We start from the raw sequence: 21,727 nt of genomic DNA on the forward strand, positions 1-21,727 counted from the left end.
TTTGAAAGAATGAGCTATTAAATTAAACATGGACTGATCTAAAAGTTGAGATAAAAAATATGGTCTAGTCCAAAAATATTAGGAATTAATCGGACTTTGATTTGGGGTCCGGTAAGTCAAAATACGGACTGAGTGCAAGAAATAGTTTGGCTTCTAAATTTGAATAAGAGATACATTTTGATTGACGATGTACTAAGGGTGCCAGAATATCACCTAATACGGAAATATGTAATTATAAAAAGATCCGGGTAAAAATTATATGATGTCGCAAATGACCGTGCTATAATATTTAATAACAAACGCTACCATTTAAATGTGCGAAATAAATGCGATGTGTGTGCGGAAGTTGGTAGAAACGTCGAGAAATGCAAGTTTCAATAATACTAAATAATAGTAGCAAATAGATAGCGGTAGTAATACTGCTAATAACAATGATAATGGTAAAAAATGATAATGTTGATGATAATGGTGATAAAAAATAATAATAGATATAATAATAATAGTAAATAACAAATATTGATAATTAAAAATGATAATAATTAATAATAATAATAATAAAGATGATAATAATTAATAAAAAATAAATAATAAATAACGCTATTGATAGTGACAAAATGTTAATAAATTAATAATAGTAACAATAATAGTGGTAATAATAAGATAATAATGATAATAATAATAAGAAATAATAATGATGATAATAATAATAATAAATAACAATTATTGATAAAACAATGATAATAATTAATAATAAAATAACGATGAATGATGATTAATAATTGATAACAAAATAACACTGATAATAATGATTAGTAGTTAATAATAATAATAATAATAATAATAACAATAATAATGATAAAGGAAATAACAAGAAATAATAATTAATGACAAAATAAAAATGATAATTTAAGAATAATAATAACAATAATAATAATAATAATAATAATAATAATAATAATAATAACGATAATAATAACTGCAGCGGAATAATAAAACGTGGGTGTTAAATAAAGACTAATAACTATAGTAAAATTTAGGCGCATGTTTTTTTTTTTTTTTTTTTAATTTCTCAAAATATCAGAAGTATAAATAGGTATTTCGGGGAGAGGCGGGACAAAATTGGGTGTCAACAAACACAACTTTTCTCTAAGCACTTGATTCATAAGTTGGGATATTGAAATTATACTTATCAATGAATGTGGTAATTAGCAGATGATCAGCTAACTAAATAATATTGTAATAGATGTAGCATTTCTTGTTATTATAACATAACATCACCTTTAGTAGGCTTGCTCTATCAAGGCAGAAAAGTTGTACACCAAACCAGATACAAGGCAAACTTTATAATAATCTAGACACCAGTTATAAAGTTGTCCTCATTTACACAATCTGAACCTTGTTTAGAAATAATTCCTTTTTTCAGTGAAATGGTAGTTCAAACTAGCCCAACTGTAAAATCAAATAAACAACAATCTCATGGCCTTGTTTCAAACACAGAATGGACTAGAGAGCTGAATCTGAAGTTCTTATATGACAGATTAATTAACCAGAGAAAAAGTATTACCTGAATCATCATAATGTTGAACCTCAGTGCCACCAGAAGAACTATTCAACTCATTAGATTGACCATCATATGATTGGGCCTCAGAGTTGTTCCAATTATCCATGCTCAATATAAGGTTGGGCTGCAGAGTGGTTTTGATCATCCATCAATTTCTCAATATAATGTCACACGGCTTCATCTTCCTGTTGTTGAATTTCCAGTCTGTTGCTACGTCTAGTTTGCATAGTTTCTTCTCAAGCTGTGAAAAACACATAAATAGCTATTTGTGCACACAAACAAATCTTTGCGACAAAGATAGTTCTAGAGATAACAGATAATGATGCACCAGGGGAAAAATTGTCCTGTTCATAAGAACACTGTAGCATCACACAATCCAAGGGCTACAACAAAAAATATAATTAAAAGCAAGCACATAGAATGAAAACATTCAATAATCAACCAACAGAAACATTGAAAATCCATAGCTGACTAAAATACATCTTCTATAAAATGATTTATATTGAAAGCAAAAAGGATATTTTATTTAAATTTCTATATTAAAAGAAACAAATCCCTAAAGTTATTTGATAACACTTTCAAGAAAATAGATTTTATAAGTACCACATATCTTATTCAGAGTAACTTTCATTTTCAATGTCATTTCCTCCCTCATTAGCTTGAGAATGTATGTCCGTATCAATTACTATCCCGTTGACACCACTTCTTACCCAATCATTTTCCTCATACTCTGGAACACGAGCATTTTCTAAGAGAGCCAAGTCAGTGGCATCACACTGCATTGATGAATCAAATTGCATACTATTTTCCTCTCCCATATCAAAAACGTCTCGAGGTTTAATTAACCTAGGGACAAACCATTCATGATCTTGAGGATCTTGCACAAATATTACCTGTTGAGCTTGTTCTGCAAAAATAAAAGGCTCATGACGTTCTCGATCACCAGAGTCTGCCACACGTGAGAAATTCACAAGTGTGAAACCCAAGTCATCTTCCATCACTCCTCTACCCTTGGTTACATCAACCCAATCACACTTAAATAAGACAACCTTAAATTCTTCATAGTAATTTAACTCCAAAATATCATTCACCCTACCATAATATGTGATATTTGCAGACTTTGGAGCATTGCCACCTGTACTTGCATAACTTTCAGTCTTCGAAATGACCATAACACCACTATTTTGTGTCTCCTTGAACTCTTCACTTTGTTTTGTTCGGAATCGATACCCATTATTTACATCAAACGCGTTGAATCTTTTAGCAATTTTAGTCGGCCCTTTTGCGAGGAATTTAACATCCTTCAAAATGTTAGATGTCACCTCCAACTCTTCTACCTAACCAAATAGAAAGATACAAATGCGGATATAAGTACAGGGACAATAATTTAACATAACCAATGACTTAGTCCTACTACTTACTTTGTCCTTGAACCACTCATGAAATGTATCAAAATGTATAAGATCAAGGTCACGTGGTTTCAAATGGCGCTTACAATGTGATCTCTTGATTTCAGCAATATGCTCACTATTCATGTAACTCACATATATCAATTTTGCTATCAAATAAATTAATATACATATATTTAATAATAGATTAGTATAACACTTACTTCTTATAATTCTCAACCACCTCTGACTCGCAATTGAAAAGCACATGCCGATGCGCTTGCAACCATGTTTTCTCATCCAACTCAAATACATCTACTTCACCGTATGACTCCCCAACAATAGGAAAAAGACATTCCTTTTTATTAGTCTCATGCTCAATCTCATCATCGCATTTTCTTGAACTATAAGACCTTGAATCTCCACCCTCCAAATATCGTGAGCAAAATGCCATACACTCATTTGCTATGTATGCTTCTGCTATTGAACCTTTTGGGCATGCACGATTACGAACATATGATTTTAAAGTACCCAAGTACCTATGGAATAAAGTAATGTTATTAGTTTGATATTATAATATTTAACTACTAAAAAATATAATAAAGATCAATGACATTCTTCATACCTCTCAATTGGGTACATCCAACGATAATGTACTGGCCCCGCCAGTCTAGCCTTAGCTGCCAAGTGAGTAAGCAAGTGTACCATAACGGTAAAGAATCCCGGGGGAAAGAGTTTCTCCATAGTAGACAATGTTTCTGGAATTTTTTCTTCAAGTAAATTTAACTCTTCTAGTTTTAGCACTTTGCTACACAGAACACGAAAGAATGTGCATAGTTCAATTAAAACGGAACTGATTCTTTTATCTGTTGATCTCCGCAAGGCAAGAGGAAGAAGTTCTTGCATTATAACATGGCAATCATGAGTTTTTAGCCCAGATAACTTTCGTTTACGAATCCAACGTGAGATATTAGACGCATAGCCATGTGGAAACCTGGCATTTTGTAGTACTTCATAAAACAACTCCTTTTCATTGGGAGTCATTGTAAAATAAGCAGGAGGAAGATAAGCCCTCCCACTAGCTCGATATTGAGGCCATAAGCTTGGTCTTATTTTCATATCCTTCAAGTCCAATCGAGCTTCTAAGTTGTCTTTAGACTTTTTACTAACATCTAATAGTGTATAAATTAAGTTATCACACACATTTTTTTTCTATGTGCATCACATCGAGATTGTGGCGCACCAAGTTATACTCCCAATAACGAAGATCGAAAAAAATGCTCCTCTTTTTCCATGTGTTTTTCATCACCCCACTTACGCCTTCACTCGATTGGCCGAGAGTAAACTTTATATCTTTAACTTGATTCAACACTAGTGACGCAGATACTGCACAAGGTGCAGGTCTTGTTTCTTTAGTCCCATCAAAAGATTTTGCATCATTCCGATATTTGTGACCTGACTTCAAGAAACGTCGATGCCCCATGTAACAAAACTTTCTGCCATGTTTGAGCCATTTATATTGAGTGTTTATGTTGCAAGAAGGGCATGCAAGCCGACCATAAGTGCTCCATCCAGAGAGAGTACCATATGCTGGAAAATCATTTATAGTCCACATGAGAACTGCTCGCATTTGAAATATCTCCTTAGTAGAGGCATCATATGTTTCTACCCCGACATCCCATAATTCATTTAACTCTTCTATTAAAGGTTGCAAGAAGACATCAATATTATTGCCAGGCGCTTTTGGTCTAGGAATAAGTAAGGATAGAATGAAGAACTCTTGCTTCATGCACATCCATGGTGGAAGATTATATGGCATTAAAATCACTGGCCATGTGCTATGAACAGTTCGCATTGTGCCAAATGGATTAAACCCATCAGAAGCTAATCCCAGCCGGACATTGCGAGGATCTTCAGCAAATTCGGGATATTTATTATCTAAACTTTTCCAAGCTTCAGAATCTGCAGGATGCCGAAGAACTCCATCTTTGCTGCGCTCTTCATGATGCCATCGCATTGCTTTAGAAGTTTCTGAAGACATAAACAATCTTTGCAGCCTTGGTTTTAAAGGAAAATACCTAAGGACCTTGGCTGGAATTTTTCTAGTATTATTTTTCCATCTAGAGGCCCCACAAATTTTGCATTCATTAACATCCTTGCTAGCAAACTCTTTCCTAAAAAGCATGCAATCATTAGGACAAGCATGAATCTTTTCATACTTTAAGCCCAAGCCTTCAACTATCTTTTTAGTCTCATAGAAAGAAGGAGGCAATTTTTCCCCTTCAGGCAGCTCATCCTTCAATAGTCCAAGTAGAGCATTAAAAGATTCATTTGACCATTTGAACATGCATTTTGTACGATAGATATGCAGCAAAAAGGAAAGTTTGCTAAACTTCTTGCATCCAGGATATAGTTCTTCATTTTCCTCCTTCATGAGCCGTTCAAACTTATCCATCTCTATATGAGGTTCATATCCAGATGGATGAGCAGTATTTTCTTGTAGATTTGGCTCCATATCGCCCCTTTCACTTACCTCACTATCCATGAACTGTGTAGAGCCTCCAAAGGCATCATGTATCATTTTTCTCATGTCATCGCCCCTCAAAGTTGATTGGCTGCGGTTGTTTCCTTTAGTATTGTTTGATCCCTTTAAAGGCTCCCTATGACAAAACCAAGTATCATACGATGGCATGATACCATTAACCACAAGATGATCATATGCGGTAGCCCGATTTGCTTGATAAATAAGCACACATTTCGTACAAGGACATGCAATTTTTTCTCCATCTTGTTTTCCAGAAAAGGCATGCTTTATAAAATCATCTACTCCATCCAAGTATTCTTTACTTAGTCTATCACAATTAATCCAGTTTTTATTTCTAGAATTATCCATGACATTCAAGATATTCTTTTCTTTGCTGCAATTACTGTAAGAGCTAAAAATACGTTAGTAGAAAAGGGAAAAATTAATAAAAAATGTCGTTCAAATAAAATGTTCATCTTATTAATAGGTAATGCTCAAAGATATCATTTTAACAATTAAAACTATCAAACAGAAATTTAATTCTATTTATATCCAAATAGTGATTTATTCCAAAATAGAAGGAAAAGTCAGAAAGGTTCCATTAAACATTTCCTTTCCGAGTCACACTAAAATGGGAGATTTGTACCAGTAAATGAAGCTTAGTTTAAACCCGAGAAAGTTATTAAAAAATCTAACTGAGGATTCTTCAAGCCATAATAGATTCCAATATTTTTAATCCAAGATATTCCTTCTCAAATAGGGGAGAAATTACTGAAACAACAACTAGTTTTGTAGCTCCAACAGGAAAATTTTAGCTTTTTGATATCAACATATTTAAAGCTTCCAAATTTCAATTTAAATTACTCAAAACAGATGAGTACTTCAGTTTTCAACTGTAAATTCACCAAACAGTCCCAATACAACATATACATGCTTTTTCCCTCTACTAAAAGCATCAAACAAATATGTTTTTTTTTCCTTTCATATAGTTAACCAGGGAATGAGATACATTTGGAGATTCGAATAAATTACCTTCTATCATAATAAGAATTAGCAAGAAAAACCAGAAACCAAGCATTCACAAGAAAAACAAGTTGTCGGTTTAGTTCAACTCACAATTCAAAGAATCGTTTACCTTAGCAGTTGGAGTCGGTTAAATTGTACTATAGATTTACACGAAAAAACTTTGCTACCTAGGACTAAGAGATCAAATGTTATCTCTATGTAATTTACAAGTCAAAACCTGCAATATTTTAAAAAAAAAAAACAAATTAAACAGCAGGTTTTTTTTTTTTTTTTTTTTTTTTTTTTTTTTTTTTTTTTTTTGTAAATCTGAACTATATTACCAAGTGAGAATTATGTACCTCAACTAGGACAAACTGGACCAGACGACTCCTAGTTCTAGTTAACCAAATCAAACGCAACTAAGTACTAGAAATATCACTTAGCAAACACAGAAAAACTTTACTTGTACAAAATCATAAATCGCCTCAAGTGTTTGGGTACCTGGAAGCAAAATATTTGATGACGAAGATAAAAAAAGGTGAAGGAGAATAAAGATCCCGTAAAACACATTCCTTTCACTATACTTAGGTAAAAATGGACATAAGATCCTATGTTACAAACACATCAGTTAGAGGGTTCTCACATTCAAATATGAAGGAAATTGTTTCTCCAGAATGCCTCCGGCTTTTACGGTACTAAAGCCAAAAGAAACTAACTTTTCACTTTTACTACTAAAACTTTTATGCCAATCATTCCCTATCCACCACCTCTGGTAACATTTTTACCAATTGCATAATGGAACACGTTCAAAATGAAAACTGCAAACCATTTTCCGTTAGATGCCAACTTCTAAATTGTTCAAACAAGATTAAAAGCCACGTTACAGATAAAGAGATTGACTCAGTGAAAGGAAAGATCTTTCCGTCACATCTCAGAATACCAAAACTAGACAACCTCCCAACTGTCCCTGATCATAGCATATAACAATCCATCATATAATTCAAAATTTCCTAAAGAAATTGTCAACTTACAAAAAAATCAACCACTCAAACTAAGATGGTTCAAAATCAATAAATCTAACAAGTCATGGAAAAAGGGAAGCACCAGCTATACTTCTCACTTTTTCTATAAAAAATCTCCAACTATACTTCTACGATAAAAAGGATCAACTCCAAATATATAAAACCCAAAACACCAAATTGCCTCAAGTGTTTGGGTATTTGGATTATAAATTTAAGATTAAATTATTTCTAGATGAGAAAGTATGATATTTTTCTTTTTTGGAACAGATTAAAAAAGAAATTATGACACATAATGGAGATTGAGGGAATTCAATTTTAAATTTCATTAGATAACACGTATAAACATATATGCTTAAATTCAGTAGCTTGTAAACATAATCACAAATACAGATTACTTACGTGATAAAAAGACGAAGGAATTGAGAAACAGAAATTAAGGAGGGGTGATTTTCTGGTGGAAACCATGGGGACAACCTTCAACCCTAACACTTCCTTTTATTTCAATTCTAATGGGATTACATAGAACATTAGAACAATAAATATAGGTTTACAGACCATAAGAACAGAGATGATTGGCGCAACACAAGAATTACAGGGGGTAAAATCACAATGGAACATTCAGATAGAAGATGACGAATTTGATTTAATAGAATATACAAAAGAGGAACGTTCAGATAGAAGCAGTGGAGAGAACATTACCATGAAATTGGCTTAATCCAGTAGAGTTTAGCTCTTCACCAAGATGTATAAGCCGCAATAAAGAAGATGGTGTGGTATTCTATTTTTGTTTAATAATGGAATAGGGTTTTAACTTTGGGGGAGACTAATAGCAGACGCGGAAGAGTATTATTAAGCAAGAGCCGGAAAGTTTATTTAGAAGGAAAAATCAATTGCGGGAAGAGTTAAAAAAAAGGTAATTGTTTTACTGGCAATTCTTCTAAATTGCCATTAAAAATATACTTATTGCTGGCCAATATACATTAGCCGCTGGTATTTTGCCTCCGTGAATTAATTAGCGGCAATTAACTTATTGCCACTAAATAATTGCCGCTAAAGCCCCTTTTTGTAGTAGTGTAAGTCTTTTGATATGAAAGACTTAGGACCGGCTCAACAGATTCTTGGGATGCAGATCACTCGAGACAGGAAGAATCACAAGTTATGGCTATCTCAAAAGAAGTACATTGATCGGGTACTTGAGAGATTCAACATGAATAATACCAAACCAGTTAGTGTTCCACTTGTGAATCACTTCAAGTTGAGCAAAAGAACATGTCCCACATCCAAGGAAGAGATCGAGAAGATGTCAGAGGTACCCTATTCTTCAGCAATTGGAAGTCTGATGTATGCCATGGTATGCACACGGCCAGATATCGCTCATGCAGTGGGTACAGTGAGTCGTTTTCTCTCTAACCCCGGGAAGGAGCATTGGGAGGCAGTCAAATGGATTCTCAGATACTTGAAGGGTACCACGAAGTTATGTCTTTGCTACGGTGGAGCTGATCCAGTCTTAGAAGGCTATACAAATGTTGATATAGCCGGAGATATTGATAGTAGAAAATCTACTTCAGGATATATCTACACTTTTGCAGGGGGAGCTGTTTCTTGGCAATCAAGATTGCAGAAGTGTGTCGCTTTATCTACAACAGAAGCAAAATACATTGCTGCCGCTGAAGCTGGTAAAGAAATGTTATGGCTAAAGCGCTATCTCCAAGAACTTGGGATCCAGGAGAAAGAGTACAAGATACATTGTGACAGTCAGAGTGCTCTAGACTTGAGCAAGAACTCCATGTACCATTCCCGTACAAAACATATTGATGTTCGGTATCACTGGATACGCGAGACGATTGATCAACAACTGTTGAGACTAGTGAAGATCAACACAAAGGAGAATCCATCAGACATGCTGACCAAGGTGGTACCGAGAGACAAGTTCGAATTGTGCAAAGAACTTGTCGGCATACACTCAAACTAAAAGCCAGTGTACCCTCCTTCAGGTGTATGGGACTGGAGGGGGAGATTTGTTGGGTCCATCCCATAATTTGAGGAAGGAAACATCTCCCTCATTTTAAGGAAGAAAACATTTCCCTCATTTTGAGGAAGAAAACATATTCCTTGTTTTAAGGAAGAAAACATCTTCCTTGTATTTAGAAAATTGTCAAGTGCTTGCTTGAGTCACAAATGACATCAATAGGTTCATTTCATCTCTATAAATAGGGAAGCCTTCTATCATTTGTAGACACACCAAAATATCATACATTAGATCATCACAGCACAACCAAGAAGAGTTGTGTAATATCCTTAAGAGATTTGTGAGGTGTTTTTTTTTTTTTTGAGTCTTTTTAGAGCTTGTACGTCTCTTCTTTCTATTCTTGAAAGTAATGGAGGCATTTTTCTCTCATATTAGCTCGATACTATAATTCCCACCCCAACACCCCCCACCAAACCCCCAAAAAAAAATAGTGAAAGTCCAAAATACACTCAGAACTAAATTAAATGACAAAAAACTGACGGGTCAACCATCAGGTCATCCCGTGGCTCTTCCATTGATACGGTTATACAGTGACAAGGGCACAAGATAGAGCTAGAACAACATATGGGAATCAAAAACTCATCACATGACCAAAAAAAAAAAAAAAAACAGCAGACTAAGTTATAATTCACGAGATATATAAGTTTAGTCCTCTACAAATACTTTCAAATCAGCAAGGCAGCCGCTCCAGCTCCAACTCCTTTTTAGAATGCGCAGGTACTTCAGGAGCACAGTATGTCACGTATCTATATAAACTAAAACCTAAGCAGAAGCTCAAAGCCAAAGCTCTAACTAAAAATTCTACGTTCAACATGTAACCAAGAATCGGCATTAGTAATCCCAGCAATACATCTTTTCCTCCAATGTCATAGGCTACATGCATGAAGTGCGCAAAGGTATGACAATATATTGTGAAGGCTAGTAGTAGCTGGAGATACCCATAATTGAATTCCAAAAGGTGATGCAAGGCTGCTACTATTATCATAGAAATGACCTCAGTCATAAACTTCGCCTTGGCACCCATTAACTGGAAAGGCATGTCGCGATACCAATAACTAATAGAGTGTATCAGAATATAATGAGTTATTAGGCCCCCTAACGACAGCATCACATGGAGAGCCGCCAAGGTCATGGTACGATCTCGATCACCCGTAAATTTCACTAGGGCAAAGTACATGCATAACCAGCCAAGACTACCAAAAAAAACCACCATTGATCATTACCAAAAAGGAGACGCCCTGAAGAGGAAACACAAGAAAAAAGGAATTCAGCATCTCAAAGAAAGTTACAAAAAACACACAACATTGAGCACACCAAGACAATGAAAAAGCACAATCTTGAGGTAAAAAGACTTACCACCATGATACCATGGCCAGGCCCACCTAAACTTCTTGAAAGATGAAACCACGGCGTTGAAGCTTTGAGAGAAAAAGGTCCATGTGCCAAGGAACAGGCTACGGGGAGGGGCACAGAGAGGGGGAACTTCTTCACCCATGCGGCTGCAGATACCATCAAACAAGAAAGAGATATATGTAAGGCTCACCAGAAAAGGATAAAAGCACAAGGAAGATATGTCTGTTAATTAACAAGATACTTTACTTCTTCAACAACAGCAACAAGAGAAAAAATAATAAATGTAGGCGGAGGCGGAGGCAAGATTTGAATATAGTAGGTTCTAGATTCTAGCGTTTTTAAGTTACTGGGTTCTACAGGGTTTGTACAAAAGTTACTGAGTCAGCTGAACCTGGTATTTATAGGCAAGCTCTGCCTCTGAATGCGGGGACGACAAATGGATACACAAGAGTCGAATAAGGGGCAAGCAACATCACAAATATATAACATCCATACATACAACTCAATTCACAAGGGGAAAAAGCTAGGCACCAAACAACTTGATAGTCCCAACTCCAAAAACACAAATAGTCCCTACAACTGGATAGAGGGTAGTGCAATCAATGAGTCATTACAACACAAACCGATCATTCATACCACTTGAGATTATCTATCCGTAGCTTTGGTTCAAATTATGTAATTTGTTTTAAAATATACCAATTATTAAGTTAGAACTCCAGTAACTCAAAAAGATTGAACCTAAAACCCATTAGCTTCAAAACCTAGCTCCGCCCTTTAAGTGACAAAAACCAAGAACCAAGGATGTATTTTTGTCTTAAAAAAATGTTGCGTTAGGGAGACTGAAATTTTGCACTAACTCTTATTAAAAAAAATGCAAATACCAGAACAAAGCATGGAATTTTTTTGTTAAAAAAATGTTCTTTAGTGTTCAAATTAAAGACCTAAAATTTGATTTGACAAACACAATGGAGGAAAAACTAAAGGGAACAGAGGAAATCTATTCAATTATACATAAGAAAAGAAAAACAGAAATTGCAAATATGGATTCTGTTCAATTACCTTTAAAGGTGTAGAGAGTTGTAACCGAAAATTTCAAGAAAAATATCACCTATTTTGCGTGGGGTATTTGATGTGTGTATAACCTATTCTTATTTAAACTAGGATCTTTTTAAAGTCTGCTTTGATTCAAGAGAGAACTTTATTTAATAAAAAAATTATAAATATATATTTATTTCCTACTTTTTTTTTATGAAGGTGGTATCCGGGCCACAGGATACCTGTCACCTTTCACCAGCAATAAATATATTTCCTCTTAAATTTTAATAGGTAATGATTGAGTATCACTTAAGTAATATTTTAGTCATGTTTATTAAAGATTAATATATTAATAAAATTATATTTCTCACTAAAAACCTCGCTCTGGTTCCCCCTACCCCCCCCCCCCCCACACACACACAAATACTTTTAAATCTTATGTATAGTGACTGTAATCGTCAGGTTTTCTGATTAAGGCTGGTAATTTTGTGGTCTCATGGAAAGCTAAGATGCATTCTATTGCTTCTTCCTCAGCATTGTCGTCTTTCTTGAAGCTGTTTAAAAACTTCCGCCTTTTTTGAAATATCCTGAACAGTTCCGGTAGGTTGAGGCCCCTCTCTCAGCTCGTTTCGGGTCCTAAAACTGATTAAATTCAGTGGTTGTGCTTGTAATTCAGTGATTAAAGTTAAATGCATGTTGTACGTTTTCATGCTCCTATTGTTGACTCATATTTGAAAAATTGAAAGAGACAAGAGAGAAAAAAAATGTCTCTTTTTTATGAAATTCAAGATTGAAAAATATACACAGATGTAAAGTCGTAATTACTATAGGGCTAACTATTATTATTATTATTATAATAAAAATATAATATAAAAATGAAAAAATTCTCTAAATAAATGAAATGGGCCATAAATAAATGGTAGCTATGGTGGGTTGAGATTCGGCAATTGGGCCTGGTTGTGATTTTGCGCCACTAAATTGCACCTGGTAGCCAATTTTCACGTAAACATTAGTTCGGAAAGCCAGTTTTGGAACTACTTGTTGGTAATATTTAGCCACGCTATGAATTTCAAATAGGGAAAAGAACACAAATGGCCATCTGGCCGAAACTATTGACAACCGGATGACCCAAGAACAGGGGCGGATCTACAGCCCAGTGAGGGTATTCACCCGAACACCCTCGGCAAAAAATTACAGTATATATATATGATAGATTTTCTGTGTTTATGCACATATATATGCTTTTAAATACCCTGAACAAATGCAAAAGGTTAGCTCAAGTGGTCCAAAATACTCCATATTGTCTCTAGCGCCATAGGTTCGATTTTACAGAACAACATTATTTTTATATTTAGCTTTTATTATTTTTTCGAACACCTTAAGTAAAAATTTTGGATCTGCTAATGCCTAAGAAGCTCCAAAGATATTTTTTTAACCTTTTTAAAATAGGAATTACTACTATATTAGAAGCACCGGTTTGGGCACTTCGTCGTCCGTTTGTGGGCCCAAAAAAAATTATGGGCCCACATATTTTAAATAACTATTAATATTTCAAAAAAAAATTATGGGCCCACATATTTTAAACAACTACTAATATTTAAAAACAACTACTAATATTCTAAAAAAAAAATTGTGGCCACATATTTTAAACAACTACTAATATTTTTTTTTAAAATTGTGGGCCCCATATTAAACACCAACCAATAATTAAAAAAAAAAAAAAAAAGTGGAACCCACCACATCCAAACTCACGGGAAAAAAAAGTGGATCCCATATTAAATACCAACCAGTAATAAAAAATAAAAAAAAAGTGGAACCCACCACATCCAAACTCACGGGAAAAAAAAGTGGATCCCATATTAACAAAATCAAGCAATATTAAAAAAAAAAAAGTGAATCCCATATTAAAAAACAAACAATGTTAAAAAAAAGTGCTTAGAAAATCAAACAATTAAATCAATAATGATGGATTCATCGCCACATGCGTTGATACCCATTAGAGGGAGCAAATGAAATTATTGTACAACAACATACTTAAAATACAAAAATGCTTAGAAAATCAAACAATTAAATCAATAATGATGGATTTATTGCCACATGCGTATCAACCCATTAGTGGAAGCAAATGAAATTATTGTACATCAACATACTTAAAATACTTATATATATATCCGTTTTCCAATTTTTGAAAAAAAAATTGTGGGCCCATATAGCCTGATGGATTCATTGCCACATGCGTATCAACCCATTAGAGGGAGCAAATAGAATTATTGTACAGCAACATACTTAAAATACAAAAGTGCTTAGAAAATCAAACAATTAAATCAATAATGATGGATTTATTACCACATGCGTATCAACCCATTAGTGGGAGCAAATGAAATTATTGTACAACAACATACTTAAAATACTTTAAAAAAAAGTGTGGTCCCCATATTAAACACCAACCAATATTAAAAAATTCAAAAAAACACCAACCAATTAAGCATTTAAAAAAAAAAGTGTGATCCCCATATTAAACACCAACCAATATTAAAAAAAAAAAAAAAAACACCAACCAATATTTAAAAAAAAAAAAAAAGTAAATAAAGTGGAACCCACCATCTCCAAACTCACGGGAAAAAAAAGGTGGACTCCATATTAACAAAATCAAGCAATATAAAAAAAAAAAAAAAAAAAGTGAATCCCATATTAAAAAAACAAACAATGTAAAAAAAAAAGTGTAGACTTTGTATTCGTAACAAACACTAATATAATGAAGTTTTAGATACGGAGCACAAACTACAATGTTATATTAATCGTGCTTTGAACATAGTATCCCATATTGACAAAATCAAGCAATATAAAAAAAAAAGTGAATCTCATATTAAAAAAAAAAAAACAATGTAAAAAAAAAGTGCAGACTTTGTATTCATAGCAAACACTAATATAATAAAGTTTTAGATACGGAGCACGAACTATAATGTTATATTAATCGTGTTTTGAACATATATATATATATATATATTATATGCATAAAAATAGTGCAAACTAATAATGTCCAAAAGGGAAATGGAACTCACCATCTCCAAACTCATGAGAAAAAAAAAAGTGAACCCCATATTATCAAAATCAAGCAATATCAAAAAAAAAAAAAGTGAACCTCATACTAAAAAAAATATAATGTTTTAAAAAAAAAAATCAGACTTTATATTCGTAGCAAACACTAATATAATAAAGTTTTAGATACGGAGCACAAATTACAATGTTATAGTAATCGTGTTTTGAACATAGTATATGTATATATATTATATGCATAAAAATAGTACAAACTAATAATGTCAAAAAAAAAGTGCACCCCATACTAAACGACATCAAGCAATATAAAAATAAAGTGAACCCCATTTTAAAAAAAAAATAATGTAAAGAAAAAAAAGTGCAGACTTTGTATTCATAGTAAGCACTAATATAATAAAGTTTTAGATACGGAGTACAAACTACAATGTTATATTAATCGTGTTTTGAACATAATATGTATATATATATATATGTCAGTCAAACCATACAATTTTTTTTTATTTTTTATATTAGCCTGAGATCTAATCTACATATTAAACTGTTGTATTTGCTATTCCGTCATGTCATTTATTTGTTATGTTTACTAAAATAAATATACTTAAAATATTTATATTTTAAAATAAGATAGAATATAATTACTTTTTTATTTTTATTCTTACTCTAATAAATGTGAAAAGAAATTAATGTCGTAAAAAAATATATCAAATGCAGATCAAATAATGAATAAGGTAAATTAGTCAAATTATAATTCTAATCGACGTTTTCTTAAAAAACCATGCAAAAGACAACATGACAAGTAAAATGAGCTAAACCGAGAATATTTACTAAAAATTAAAAAATAGTATTTCTTCGTTTAAATAAAAATCAATTTCTACTTTGTTTCGTTTTAAACATGTCAAATTAATTTAATAATTTGAATTAGAATTGTCCAAATCAAAATTTGATAAAAAAATAATAAGTATTTTACACCTTTAAATTAATCGAATTAAAATTGAAAGTATCAACTGATGCTTAAATATTGCTATTATTTTATCTCAAAGAGAAGAAAATAGTTTCCTTTTAAACAAGTCTTCTCTTTTAAAAAATATTAATAAATTTGCCGATTTTGTGTTCATAGCAAACATTAATATAATAAAATTTTAGATACGGAGCACAAATTATAATGTTATATTAATCGTGTTTTGAACATAATATATATATATATATATATATATATATATATATATATATATATATATATATATATATATATATATATATATATATATATATTATCACTATTCAAAAATAACTACATACACATAAATGCACTATAATCTAAAGTGTTAAGCCTGTGCGGCACGGCATAGGGCGTCTAGTAATTACCTAGAAATGCCAGTCGGCCATCTAGTTAACCAATATAAGCCCAATTATTACATTCTTAAAGCAACCATTGCCGCTCCTCTTTCTTCTCTCTTCCACGTGACTTCCTCCAAATCCATATCCCTTTTTTTCTTTCATTGCATCTTCTTTCTCTCCTTTACCCAAATCTATTTTTGTTGTTGTGTATGAAGAAATAAGGACACAGTGAATAGCTTAAAAGCTTTCCCTTCAGCGAAATAAACGGTACAATCATGTGTATTTGTACACAAGAAGAAAGAGCCCTAGAAGACTACTAATTATGTAACAGACGTGCTTATCACTTCTATGTGTAGCATACAAAGTTTAATTTATACACTCATTATACGGACTGTAACACATGCAGATTACACTATGTATACATACATTATACAGTAGATGCACATACAGTATACTGTAGATATACAATTCATTATACAACAGATCAGAAAATGATTAAAATTAAATTGCTCACTAGCATAACAGCGAATCTTGATAATTCAAAGACCACACATGATGTGTGTTAATTCAGAATTAGGTGCTATAAGTCTTTGGATATCACAACAGCATCCACCTATTACACTTTCCCTAATTAATGAAATGTAAAATTGTTGCTTGAATTGAAAACTGACGATTTTGTATTAAACAGATTTGACAGAACTTGGAAAAGTAACTTAGAAAGGGAAAGGCAAACAGAAGAAAGAGGATTGAAAGGTTAATGGGCTATACGGGTAAGAAAGAGGAAAAAGTAACCGCATGTTTTAAGTGGTTTGGGCCATATTTTCTGTAAAAGTGAAGTGGGCTAAGCGCGTGAAAACTAGACATTAGGCTGTATATATGGGTTATTTGCCCTTTAAAATAATCCATTCCGTAGTCCCTTTTCAACTAATTTTAGCATATGTATAGAAAATGTATCGTACATATATAGTACTATATCATTGTTGTATAGAATATGTATCCCTACAGTATATTTTTAGAAATGTATCATTGTTGTATAATTTGTGTTTAATAAATGTATAAACAACGTATACTTACTAATTATACACATATTATACATGTGTTTGGGATATTTTTTGAAGGCTCAATCAGCGTATACTAACTAATTATATACGTATTATACATATTTTGGGATATTTTTGAAGGCTCAAATGAGTTTATTTCTCGACCTTTAGTGATGATTTTTTGATTTTTTTGTGGTGAATAGGCTGTTGGGCTAGCGCTTGGCAATAATTTGGGCTGAACGGCCAACTCGTGGCATTAAGCCCAAACATGGGCCGAACAAATTTCTAATGGCCATGTAGTGTCCTTTTCCCTTTCAAATAACTACTACCTTTTAAGGCGTAAATAACATTTGAATAAAAGTACTCCTAGCTAAAACACGGAACTCCATATACTATAAAAAAATTAATCTTATAAAAGTGAAAGAAGGAACAACTGTTGAACGCCAAAGTTTTGACAAGTGAAACTCCAACACACTCAAAAAAAATCCTAGAGTTTCAAATAGGGAAACTAACCCATGTATACAGTCCACGCATCTAGTTTGCAATCGATGTAGCCCAGTATACATATTATATTGTATAGATAATGTATTTGTTATGTATAGCTATGTATAGATAATGTATTTGTTATGTATAGCTATATATGAGTTGCTCAACTTCTTTTATAACTTTACATATACATCCTTATACACATTAAATTAGAAAAAAAAAAAACATTAGTGTTGGTGTTACTTACTGAAGTTCTGAATGCCATGATTGAATAATCGGACAAATTAGAGACCAAAAATGGGACGACTAAAACGCTTAGAGGCTAAAATAGCGTAATTAATAGTAAGTCGGTTCAATATTGTTGTCATGCACTGTTTCCAATATTCGATTTTTAAGGATATTATGGTGCTAATCATATATAGGTGACGTTATAAATGAAGCAAACCTATGATTAAGGAGACATAATTGCATGAGCATACGGCACTTATCAAAAGGAAAATAGGCCAATTTTCAAGAGGGAGAGTTAATTTCTTCTTCGGCGGTGCCTTCGGCCGCCTAAATTGAAAATTAGATTGACGAACCGCATATATTGATAAAAAAAAACTTTGATAGTTGTTGGGCTAATTTAGTAAATTAGGTCTGAATGGACAGTCAGTTTAATTTTTCCTTTCAAATATGCAGTTCAAACTCTTGAATTTTCAAACTCCATAAAAAATTCATAGAGTTTGAACAAACGTGAGTAAAATTGTCCTAACGTCTTTTCGTGTTTTAATTAAGCAGCCGTTTGGACATGATTTCATCTCATGTTTGGACATGCAATTTCATTTTCTTAAGTTGTAATTTTTTTTATAACCATAAAAACTCCACAAATTGTGAAAACCATAAAAAAATTTCCAATTCTTATACAATTACCAAATGAGTAAATCATAGTTCATAATAAAATTAATTCGCTATTACAAGACTTTTCTAAAAAATACAACATCAATTGATCAAACTTTAGTTTAATAAAAAGGAAAATTTAACATGAATAGTAATGTAATTTAACATGAATAGTAATGTAACTACTCTTTAATATAATCCTCCCAGGTGGTACGAACAATATATCTACCAACTTATGGTTGGTAAACATGATTGGTAAATATCTCTACCAACTTATGGGTCTTTTTTTACAAAATACAAACGTATGGGTCAAATTTTATATTTATATTTTTTTTGAAATCATGATTCCAAATCCCAAATCATGCCTTTTTGGATGATTTGGGATTTCATCTCATGAAATCGCATGTCCAAACACCTACTAAAGGTATTTTTGTTCAAATTTTAATTTTACATTAAAAATGTTTAAACACAATAATTTTGAAACAATGATTAAATATTAATTAACTATCCGAGAAGTGACTATTTTCCTATTTCTCTCTGTTTTCGCTCTACTACTAAATTATATTCAGTTTTCTTAAATTATTTAATCTGTATTTATTATTGACAAACTTTCGGGAAAAAAATTGTCATGCAAGTTTAAATGGTTCTATTATGTTTTCATCCTTATTATGATTGAATAAAGTGTCAAAGATACGAGAACTGATATTTTGAGGGTGAACAATTTAAAGTTCATATATGAAGTCTTATATCCCGTGTGTTAGACTGTTAGTTATAGGTTTATGGAAATTCAGTAGCTTTTGTTTATACTGTACTTATATATATATAGAGACTAAGATATTCATTAAATATTTAAAAATATTTGATTGAGAACTCAATTATTATTGCAATAAGAATTTATAAAACTCAAATTCTAAATTGTCTGTGCTTACATGACGCATCTAGTGGAATTAGGAGCATATGAGGACAATTCTCCATTCAAATACGTTGGCGCCGTTAAGGGAGACTTTTGATATATCTATATAAACAAATAAGAGACTTTTGATTAGCAAACTAGTATACTTTTGTTTCGCGCGGTTATTGAATTCATTAGTAAATTTACAAAATAATAGTTCTCAGTTTATTATTATTTGAGAAGTTAACTGGACTCTTTTACATATGTAAACCATATATCTACTAATTATATTTACTATGAATCCCAATCCTTTATGGATGTAGGGAGTAATCGAAAAGAATTCTTAAAAGATGTTGTCATAAATATGGGATTTGATTTTTTTAAAAAGCGGTATATATATTCTGCACTTTAGATAACCTTTTTCCTTAACTCTATTTCAATGTTCACATGTTTTCGTTTATACACTATAATTTCCATGCAAATAATCTTTGAAACACAAATGAATAAAAATAATTTATAAACGTATTACTAATACAAGAATTAAAAGTTATAAGCAAATCACCTTTGAATCTCGAGTAGAGCTTTCATATATAAGATTCTCAATATAAACTTCGTCACTCGGTTGTTCCACATAATTGGAAGTATTACCCTAGGTCGTGTGCTGCATCTCTTTTTCGCTTTTTTAGGACCATCTCTGCTAGTATTAAAAAAAAATAGATAATGTTCAAAACCGAAGAATCATTATGTTGGACATCAAAATAATTAAGAACCTCTAAAATACCACAAATTTGAAGAAGACGGAAAATCAAATTCAGCCAATTAAGTTTGTTTTGAAACAAAAACATCCAAAATGGTTTTCAATTAACATTTATTAAAACAACATCTTCAGTTGAAAGGAAAAATTGCTGCCCAAAAGAAGAGAAAAGAGTAGAAAATTTGTGGTGTTTCCTTTCATTTCTCCTACAAATAATCAATAGCTAAATAGCATTTTATTATGTGCTAATATATATATATATATATATATATATATATATATATATATAGCACTTGCAAATGCAAATTTAAGTAATGCATCTAACACTATACATAATGCATGAATAGGAATTTAATTATCATTAAGGTCATAAATTGCTAAGTGGGTTGATTAAGGCAAAATGGCAATTGGACTTTATTGCAAAGAATTAAGGTCATGTACTGCTACATGGGTTGATTAAGCCAAAACGGCAAATTAGCCTTTATTGCAAAGGTTAAGTCATAAAGGCCAGCCTTGGTTACGGCTACTACATGAGTTTGTTTTTTACATTTATTTTATGAGGCTTTTATTAATTCATTTAGTTAATATATTTTGTACAAAAATGAATAAAAAAATGTAAAAAAAGAGAAAAAAGATAGATAGGAATGATGGTCATAGAGAGATACCACATCACCTTGTCTATGCCTAGTTTCATATAATATATATAGATATATAGATAGTAGTGCTTTACTTTATTACTAGCAAACTATGCCCGTGCGATGCACGAGGCCCAACATGATTAATTTAATTACTCACTTTAGTTAGTATTTATGGTTTGTATATTTTGCAAATGATATCACGATTCTCCTTAGCGAGTCTTCATATTTTGTTTCTTTTCCTCTTATTTTTCCCCTTAATTTCTCAAATGTCGTTAAAGTTTGTCTTATTTTGGTTATGTCTGCCTCTTTTTATATTTAGTAAGTTGACAATTCAAATATCCTACATGTCAAGTTTATAATCACAAGATTCAAATGACATTTTATTATATTATACACATTTTTAAATTAAAATCACAAAATTCAAAAGTCTATCTTTATTTCTTAAACCCCATTTCTAGTCAAACTTAGAAACTTAAATTGAGACAGAGGGAGTATATGCCAAATGAAGGAAATGAAATGACAATTGAAACACTGCAGAGGTAGAATTAATGTTAAACTTCTGAAATTTATACATGTTAGTCCCTGCTTAAAGTTCAATTTCATGTGCTTACTATCATTGCATTATACTAACAAAGGTGTTTGATGTAACATTAATGTAGTTATAATTGCACTAAGTACAATTCAATAACTAAATAAAAAAGAAATTTAAATTTCCCTATAAGACCG

The 21,727-nt window shown here is 32.0% G+C and overlaps 1 protein-coding gene across 1 annotated transcript; it reads right to left on the reverse strand.

The window, feature by feature from the left end:
* Positions 1-1,797: 1,797 nt before the first annotated feature.
* Positions 1,798-5,842, reverse strand: LOC132610338 (uncharacterized). Its single transcript, XM_060324638.1, has 6 exons — positions 4,213-5,842; positions 3,575-4,121; positions 3,174-3,488; positions 2,983-3,088; positions 2,272-2,898; positions 1,798-1,944 (listed from the first exon to the last, which is right to left on the reverse strand). Exons 1-6 carry the CDS (start codon positions 5,840-5,842, stop codon positions 1,798-1,800), a joined length of 3,372 nt encoding a protein of 1,123 aa, XP_060180621.1.
* Positions 5,843-21,727: the final 15,885 nt, after the last annotated feature.

Source organism: Lycium barbarum, chromosome 9, assembly GCF_019175385.1.
Source record: "Lycium barbarum isolate Lr01 chromosome 9, ASM1917538v2, whole genome shotgun sequence".
In the NCBI taxonomy this organism is placed as follows: domain Eukaryota; kingdom Viridiplantae; phylum Streptophyta; class Magnoliopsida; order Solanales; family Solanaceae; genus Lycium; species Lycium barbarum.